This window comes from Chroicocephalus ridibundus, chromosome 4, assembly GCF_963924245.1.
Source record: "Chroicocephalus ridibundus chromosome 4, bChrRid1.1, whole genome shotgun sequence".
NCBI classification, from domain to species: domain Eukaryota; kingdom Metazoa; phylum Chordata; class Aves; order Charadriiformes; family Laridae; genus Chroicocephalus; species Chroicocephalus ridibundus.
In genome coordinates, this window is record NC_086287.1 from 62185415 (window position 1) to 62194902 (window position 9488).

Sequence of the window (9488 nt, forward strand, 5' to 3'; positions counted from 1 at the left end):
TTGACAAAGGGCTGTTAAAGCCTCTTGAACAGTAAATCACCTCTCTTCCTATCAATAATCTTATTATAATATCTGTAGAAGTGGCTAATGTTAAACCCCACTTTATTACTATAATAATGGATCTAATTTGTAAAACATATAAAGTGAGGCCATAACTGTACTGGAGAGAGATATATGTGATCCCACTATATCTATGTAATTTTCTGATGGCTTTACCCACATATTTTGAATGGAAGAAGGATTGAAAGCAATCCCACTTGCAGAATTTTTGAGATTGGGAAAGTTTTCTGGAAAGGAGATCAACATGGTCATGGAAACACAGCAATCATGATAAAAAGAACAGCCTCAACTCCATGTTTATGTGTATAAATACATGGGTGTTTATCTGTGATTTGCTCTATTCAGCCCCTTTCCAGTTGCCAGGAAAGCCATGCTTCCCAGCTGCACAATCAGTATTATCACTATGTGCTATTTTTGGCTACCGACTGCATTTCAAGTAACGTCATCCTTCCCAAGCCAACGCTGGTATGAAGGGCGGAAACCCTTCTTTCCACTCCTCTGCCATTTGCTGCCGGTCCCATCTGCCCGGGGCACTGCCTGCTCAGTCCTCGCTGCAGAGGGATCTCCAGACACTCTCCCCTGGTCCTTCCCATTTTCTTGAGCAAGTGGCTTTCCAACCGAAGCTTCGTGTGGGAGGCTTCATGTTGGCATCCAGAGTACATGTCCCAAATATGTCCAGCCCCACCTTCTGATCCTAGTGCAGAGGAGCTGCCGGTAAGTAATCTCTTGATGAGTGATAGAGTCCTTGTGTCCAAAACCCAAAGCTTTTCACAAATGGGTTGTTCTTAAGGGCATTTAATTTCCTCACTAGCATTTTGGTAGGTTTCCAACTCTTGTCACAGTATGTTAACACCGGGTTTCTGTCTGAGGGAAAAATGCGTCATTTTTTTCTGACGCTGTGTAGCTTTGATTTCCACAGGTTGTTAAAGCCTAGTAAATGTTGTAAATGCCATTTCCTTTTTAAGGTTGCCTTTGGCGAGGTGCTACCCAACCAGCTAGCTGTTTACTGTTTTTCTCTTCTGATGTGTTGCAACTGTTAGGTGTTTGGAAGAGCTCATACTGACAAGACCCGCACTTGGACTTAAAAATCTCTTCAAATATAAGGTTCAGTTTCCTTGGCAGTGCCATGGGAGAAGTCCTTCTAGCTAAAGCTAGAACCACTGTCAGTGTGAGCTGGGCATCTTCTGCTGTGTCTCCCTAAACCTGTTTCACTTTACAAGAGTAATTAAATATTCATCATGCCAGAAAGAGTGTGTGTGCGTGTGTGGCTATAGCAGAGCGATTAGGGTACTCACCTGGTAGAAGAGAGACCAAGTTCCCAGTGACTGCTCCGATGAATATTTAAGTATTTCATATTAAGTATTCATTGGAGCAAGGGTAGGAGCAGGCTTCTCCCACCCCCAAGCGAGCATCCAAACGCCAGGCTGTAAAGTCATTCTTTCGTTCTTTCTTTCTTTAGCTCAATGAATATTTAATTATTCAAGGCCAAACAAGACGGCTTCAGTGGCAGAGTCTGAGATTCCCTGCTCCCGCGTGCGCACCATAGATCTGATGATGAGGGCATGCAAATAAGAGATGTGGGTTTATATTCCCTTGGTCTTAGAAAGAAGTTGAATCCAGGTTTCCCATACCCTGGATGGGTCTTCTAGCTTCTGAGCTGTTGAATGAAAAACACAGAGCTCCAACACACACTGTCCCTGGTCATGAGACAGAGGGGGTATGGATGCTTCTGTGACGCCAAGCTCAGAGAAATCATCTTTATCAGTGATAAATAAAGCCGAAATCTGGTTTATAAATTGCTCAGGAGAAGGTATCAAAGCTGAAGATGTTCCTCACTCCGTGGCAGTTCCTGCTGGCTATGTCATATGCTTTTCTGAGATTATCCAGAGTGTGATGCATAGGGAAAGTCCTCTGTACTCCAGGGTCTCACACCCCCAGACTGTAGGTAATGGGACTTAATCCTGCTTCTGCAGCCCAAGGAGTGTGTGTGTGAAATGGTGAGTGTGGGGAAAGCATCTGAAGAGAAAAGGTGTAGGGCAGGGGTATTTGAGCCTAAAAATGGGCAAAAGTAGTGGGCACTGAGGAGCAGAAAGATTAAAGCAGGAAGAAAAACATGGAGGAAGAAGTCGGCAATCACTGAGTGAGAAAATGACACGCAAGGGAAAAAAAAAGAGCAGGGACAGTGACCAGAAGGACCAAACAAACCATCTAAGAAATAATACCCTTTACCCAGCAGAGGAAGTGAAGGAAGGGGAGGAAAGGAGTAGAGACTTTGATCTTACAGTACAAATAAAAAGTGGAGAATCTCTGTCACCCACTTAGGTCTTTGAAAAGTTGAAAATTTGCCATGTGCTCTCCACTTTCAGAGGACAGTAGGTGTCTCTGAACCAAAATGCTTTGGATTCATTCTTGTGGGTTGACTGTGTGAGCATTCCTACACAGAGGGATGTATTACTATTATTGCAGCTCTGTTTCTTGTCATTTGGCTGAATCTACAGCAGTCTGATTCTGTTATCAAAGACTGAGTATGGCTTCCAAGCCAAAAAAAGAGCAGCAACATAATGGTGATATTAAAGTGCAAACAAATTACTTTCTTGTACATAACAGAATAGTGTCCAAACCCAAGACTGCTGCATAGTCTCAGTTGTTGAAATAGCAACGCTGCATTCAGAACAGAGCTGCTTAGCTCAGAAGACCATTTCAAAGGTGTTCTCAATGATATGGTTCATATATTTCATATTACATTTATGTCCCTCTACCCCAGGGCAGTTGAGCAGCCACCTTCAATAACTGTTCGCTCCAATTTAGAGAAATCCTTTCTGAACACTTTTCTGTCTCTTACTTTAGCCAGCCTTTTTCCTGAGAAGACAGCTTTAGAGTACCGAAGATCTATGACAATGAAGGAATATCCACATTGTCTTGCTATAAATATTACAGTGGTCTGACTATAAATGTCAAAACAGATGTGTTTCATATCATATCCTTCGGGGGACATGCTAACATAGCCACAAAAGCTCAAAGCTTCACCCAGATGTATTACTCCAGTTTGAATGGCCATGTGTTTTGTGTTTTGATCAACTCTTTAGACAGATGACAGTAGCTATCCTCCTTCAATACTGAGGAAAAGGCCACCTGTGGACCAAGCTGTGGGGGAAAAAAGGAAAGCAGAGAGAAGGGTTCGGTTTCGTGAGCCAGAAGAAGTCATTGAACATGGTACGCTCAAGCTATTAAGCCTTTGGCATGACCTTTCTAGCTTTTAACATTCACCCTGTCTGTCCACATTAGCTTCCCCCTCTGATAATGTTATGTGTGATTTTGAGCTCAGCACGGAGCAGAGGACAGACAATTTTTGCTCTGTGCCCTGCAGAACTGTATCTGGTCCATTTGCCTGCCTGCCCTGGGAGAAGACAGGCTCCTGCATCACATCAGAGCAGCCTCAGGGCTGTTCTCGTGGTGAACTCCTGAGTCAGCCCCCACAGCCACTGTGGGTTTGGCTGAGCCCCAGGTCTACCCCAGAACAATGCTTCTACTCATAGAAAAGGATCTCAACCCACATTTAAACACACTTATGTCATTCTGGGTAACTAGGATGTAATGGCAGGGAGGGAGCCAGCCCTTTCATGTTTCTGAGCAGCATGCACGCCATGGGATATAACAGTAAAGGTCTGAGCCTGGATGGCCCACTGGGGTTAAAAGCAGCCGGGATGTAACCATTTCTGCCAACGGGGGCACCCAGGGAATGATACAGCTAGCATAACCTCCGGTCTTTCATTCACGAGCCAGAGTAACAGGTTGCAGGTAGGTCAGCTGGGAGTGACCTTCGGGAGAGGTCTAGCGTAAGGATCCAGTTTGCACTTATGCACGTGCTATATACAATTCATAAACAAATAAGAACCGTTACTTCATTCTGACCTTTACAAACTGACACAACTAAGAAAAATTGTATTTATTGTTAGGGAACTAAAACTGAGTGGTTTTGATACATCAGTCAGTAAAAACACAGGTGACAGAATGGTAATTTCGATGTCGGCCACCTGCTTGGGCTGGTACTCAGCTTCTAAAAACAAAGCCTGGCAGCCACTACTGTGTTTGTACACAGACCTTGCATTGGTTTTGCAACATGTTGTTTCTGTTGCCTCCTAACGCATGAGTGAAAAGCTGTTTCTTGATAAGGTTGTTGACACAGCCCGGGCTTTCCCATCAAAACTGAACTCCGGGGAAGACTCAGTGAGTCAGCCCTAAATTCTCCAAAGGTCATCGGGCTGCTCAAGAGTAGGATTTTGATGAGATGTAACACCTCCTTCAGCTCCCTGCCAGAGTCCGTGCCCCCACAACAGCAGTGGTAATCCTGCCGTCAGTCCAGCGCAGGAGACCTGGTTCATCTCGCACCCGCTCTGAATTCAGCACATCCACGCTTGAGCGCTGGGGAGCTGCAAAGACAGAGAAGACTCTGACTCTTTTCCATGAAGACATGAGAAATGTCCCAACCCATAATTAGTATTCTGTGTTGCAAACAGCCTGTGATTTAGACGATTTGTTGTTTGTCCATGCAATGTTATGAATTGGTTGGTTGGTATATGAATAGAGGTTGGTAAGACGAAGGTTGCTGGCACCACCAAAATTTTTCCATTCTCTGGATTTTTCATCCTGGATTGTATCTGGGTCCCAGCTGCCAAGCAGAGGCAGGTCCAGGATATTGTTGGATGAAAGTTGCATCTGGCAGTGGGCTTTGCTTTCTTAACTTTCATTCTTCTCTCAGTCTGCTGGTCTATCTCCTCCCCATTCTAAAAATGATGTGGAACAAGGAGGTCTTTTTTGCAAGAGCTGACTCCTGACCTCCCTGCAACAGCAGCAATCTCTGTCTCTGAAAGCCCCCAAACAATAATTTTTTCTGACTTTTCTTGAAGTGCACCTACATCAGCATGTTTGCATGGTTTGGGTAGATCCTAATCTGGCGTAAATCTGTACAGACAAAAGCAGTGTGAGAGGTAGCCCAGTGTCTATAAGGCAACAGGCAATTTCAGAGACACCGCTTGGTGCTTGCTTTCTTGTTCATCTGCTGCAACAAGGCCTTTCCAGGCGTGTAAGAACATTTTCCTTCTGTTTTCTAGCCATTTCCTGCTATGACTACGTAGTGGGTAAGTCAAAGTTTCACATTATAACTGTGAGCCACCCATGGCACTAACCTGAGTTTGCTTTGTGGCTGCTGGGATGCACTGAGCAAATATATCCTCCCTATGCAAAGCGTTTCATACTGTCAGTGGTTGTTGCTTTTTCTTCTCAGCGTGAAAAGTACAAGGTGTTGACGAGGTCTGGTGCAGTATTTTAAACAAGACATCTAGTAAGACAAATAGTGGAAACAAAAATGAAATCCCTGAAGCTATTTTTAATTTAAATATAATTAATATATTTTATGGCAGTAGAATAGGTACAGGATTTTCGCTAAGATATGCAGGGAAAGCACCCCAAGCGAAACAATAGTTCTCCCTGCTGACTTTCGTATGTGGGGAAGAGACAATTCATTTATATGCTGGCAGCAGGGTAGAAATAATAAAAATAATCTGTTTTTTTTTTTCTTTTTTTGTTTGCAAGGATGTTTGAGGCCAGCCAGCCTCACAGACCCTGAAGCAAATGTGTGTATCTGTGATGTTCTTATGATGGTGATCATTTCTAGAGGCCCTGGCCAACATCCAGCCCCTGCTGTATGCCATGCAGTAAGGGGAGAGATGTACATATAGACCTGTCTGTATACACACACACACAGAGCCATAGTCTTGGGAGGCCAAAAGGAAGCAAATGTCCCCACACCCCTAGCTGTTGCCGTTGCCGAGGAAGAGGGGTTGTACGCTCCTGCCAATGGCAATATCAGCTAAGGCAGTTATTGGGCTAGGAACAAGGTACCATAGGCAGGAAAGGGCCAGGTGGAAAAGGAAAGGCCAAATATCCCTCAAATGACAGTGGATATGTGTGTCCAAGGCAGGAACCGAACCAAAATCTCCGGTATCCCAATCCAGTGCTTTTCTCAAATGAGCTGCCCTTTTTTTAGGTTGGGCACATGGCTGGGGCTGAGTGTGCTTGTTCCAACAAACAAGTCGACTAACAAATTTAAGAATTAATTTTCTATTTGTAATCTAGAAAAGAGCAAACTTACATTTAAGCACATAATTGCAGTGATGTGCAGAAGCTGTTGTGATCATAGCTCAGCATAGCTTTTGTGGGTGGGATTATTCTTCCACGTTATTTTTTTTCTGTTCCTGGATCGAACGTACTCCCTAATTGAGAGGAGATAAGAAAAAGCCAAGTTTGCATTTGAGATCATCCAGAAATTTCACACGGCAAGTAACTTTCGCAAGATTGCAAAAGCTTATAAGCACTTCACAGGAAAGGGCTGATGTGAAAAGATATTTGGCTTTCACAGAAAAATTTCACTATTACCAGGTACGCTCGTCAGCCAGGCTCCGTGCTTGGAAAGGCAGGTAGTCACCCAGTCGAGAACTGTATGTTATGGTCTGGGAGGTCACACAAGGGAAACACCAACTTCCATATCGCAAATTTCTGCAAAAGCAGAAAGTGGGGAGTAATTCCTTGGCTAAACACCTTCATATAAACCGGTCATAGAATAATGCCAAATAAACAAATTTATAAAAGTTGAAGTTTGATCATGGATAATTTGCAAACAGAAAGAAGGGCTAAATTCAAATGAATAAATTATTTGCTGCAAATAATTCATTCAGATCTATTATGGGACATTGATTTGGTTTCTGGTTAGCTATAAAATAACTGCCTATTAACATTTTACCTTTTCCCCACACACTTTTTGATACATTATTATGTGTTTCTTGCTCGGTTTTACGACTTTTACCTTCCTCTCTGTACGTCTGTATGACAGTTTAATTGACTGCTGTGTATTCCAGGGCTCGTAGCAGAAGCTAATTTAAATATGTTACAGATAATATTGGCCCTTTACCCATAATAATACACACCACATTTTTATCTCCTTATTGATTATGTGCATGTGGGAGGAAAATAGCTGCACACTACGGGTTTTTATGCAGGCATGAATTTGACTTTATACCGCATGTTTAATACTCAAAGTGCTTTATAAAAGAATACTGTTTGTGCAGTGGCCATGCAGTCAGACAGAGCAGCCACATCTGAACCAAACTGGATCCCCAAGGCCCGTGGATGGATACACACATGCAAGAGCTGAGGCACGGATGTCAGCGAGCTAAATGTAGCCCGTTGATTTCCACATGTGTACTGTGCCTGGCCTATGGCACTTTCAACATCCTTGAACTATATTTCAAAGGCAAAACAAAAGTTTACAGTGTCCTCCTGCTTAAGAGCAAGTGTTGAGGATGTTCCAGTGTAATTAGCACACCTAGCACTTAGAGAGAGATTAAACGTGCCAGAGCTTTCTAAATCTGCCTCTCGGTTAATGGAGCCACGTCTCAGTTCTTACTGTAATTAGCAGGACCCCCAAACAAACTGAGTTACCAGTGAAAAGGACAGAAATCTAGATCTTCTCTCTTTATGGAATATTCGTGAGCGTTAAATAATTAGACGAGGTAGCTTAATATTGTCCTAGTATTCAACCTAACATTTAACTTAAAGGCATAAAAAAATAATTGCTGGAGGGAAATTTGAGATCATGCATTAGCTATGGTAATCCTGTTCTTATTGTATATAATTAAACTCTTTAAATGCTCCGTTAGATGAGATCTTTTATACTCACCACCCTCCATCGGGAGGTGTGACTCACTATCGCTTAACTCATGCCTACGGAAGTACTCACAACCAGAGCCCTGTGTACCCCGCTGTTCCCAGAAAAGTGGGACAAAGGCATCAGCAGGGAGTCAAATTTGGGAAGTGTTTCAAGATGACACTAAAATAACGCTGCTTTCTTTTTTCTCCTCATCACCGTTCAGTAGATGACAGGTCATCATCTGGATTGCCTGTGCTCCTGTGGCTCGCATTTTGTGCTGTGCTGATCCTCGCTGTGAGTCTCTGCTACACCAGCATGAAGCAAGATGTCAAAGTCCTGGAGGAATTTCAATCCCGACTTGTTATCTTCTGTCTTCAGATTAGACACGTTGCTCAGAAATGCTGGACTTGGTTTATGAGGCAGTAGCAATGGCCTCTGGCCTGGCAGACGTCTCGGAGCACTGATAACCAGCATGCGGCAGTGCAAAGCTCCCAGTCTATGCCAGCCACACGCAGGGAACACATGAGCACCCACCTCGAAGAGCAAGAAAACCACCCTTGTTGTGCACTGTCCAGCAGCCACTTGTCCTCCTTTCTTTTTGCTTTTTTGTTGGGTTTTTTTTCACATTAATGGGTGGTCACATTAGCGCCCTGAGGCCCCACCAAACTCATGCTCCATCATCCTGAATAGCAAATCTGAATTTTGTGCCCCAAAGAGCTTAAAAACTGATGAAATGAGAAGCAGAAGTGAGAGAGAAATACGCCGATCGGTACAGGCAGCAGCAAGCTCTGAATAAAAGTCTCCTGAGTCTCAGGTCAAGACTTTAAATATCAAACCATCTTTCTCCTCAAGTCTCCTAAGAGCTATTCTGTAAAAGTTAAAATAAAGCTGAGCTATTGCACAAACACTGCTCTGGTGGCCAAAGGCTTGGCAAGCTGCTATATTTATACACCTGAAATGATTATTAGTAAAATCTTCGCAAATGGCTTTCTTGTTTCCCTTCATCCATTTTTTTCCTCCATGAGCAAAAGCTGTTTCTTAATGTTTCACTTGACTCCCAGGTGTGGAAAAACCCATGAAAACTCATTTAAACGGTAAACATTTTATTTGCCTAACATAATAAATAGCAGCATTGAATCCCAGGTTAATTATCAAATCAGTATTTTTACTCCTCTGGGTTTGATTCAGTCCATAAACTCCATGAGCTGAGCTTACAGGATTTATGACAGTGTTTGTATTCAGCCAGCGGTTACGCATTTATGCCCGGGTGTTCAAGGCCTTGTATAATGGTAATACGACCTGTTTATGAAGGTGTGGGAGGCAAAGCCCCTTTATCCCTCCATTGTCCCACCATAGTATGCACCTCTCTGAAGGGAATCCTTTTAATGGAGATTGTACAATAAATGTGAAATGGTGCTCTTGGTGTCTGAGAGAAGTCAGTGCAAGCTTATGAGCTTCATCTATGTTTTCTTCCTAGACAGAACCGGCACAATTGGCTTTTTAGGACTTAGGTTGTTGTCAAATAGCACCTGATGTGTGCTTGGGTTTATTTGGTATGATAAGATTTACATCAGAACAAGAGCCGAAGAAAAGGAAAAACTAAAAAAAAAAGATAACACTGCAGAGATGGAAGAGACGCCTGCAAGATCTGAGCTCGAATTCCCCTGCCACTGCAACCCATCAAAAATTAAAATCAGCGCTTTATTTTTAATTGATTTGTTTA

At 43.1% G+C, this 9488-nt stretch overlaps 1 protein-coding gene across 1 annotated transcript; it reads left to right on the plus strand.

The window, feature by feature from the left end:
• The first annotated feature begins 544 nt into the window (after positions 1-544).
• On the plus strand, positions 545-8752 carry C4H14orf180 (chromosome 4 C14orf180 homolog). Its single transcript, XM_063333304.1, has 4 exons — positions 545-774; positions 3147-3273; positions 5172-5198; positions 7989-8752. The coding sequence occupies exons 1-4, from the start codon at positions 721-723 to the stop codon at positions 8189-8191; spliced, it is 411 nt and encodes a 136-aa protein (XP_063189374.1). The 5' UTR covers positions 545-720; the 3' UTR covers positions 8192-8752.
• The last annotated feature ends 736 nt before the right edge of the window (positions 8753-9488 follow it).

Bases quoted from the DNA above. Each gene is read 5' to 3' on its own strand.
- C4H14orf180 (XM_063333304.1), top strand. From the start codon at position 721: ATGTCCCAAATATGTCCAGCCCCACCTTCTGATCCTAGTGCAGAGGAG. The intron at 3,274-5,171 runs GTACGCTCAAGC...TCTGTTTTCTAG, and splicing joins AGAAGAAGTCATTGAACATG to CCATTTCCTGCTATGACTAC. The intron at 5,199-7,988 runs GTAAGTCAAAGT...ATCACCGTTCAG, and splicing joins CTGCTATGACTACGTAGTGG to TAGATGACAGGTCATCATCT.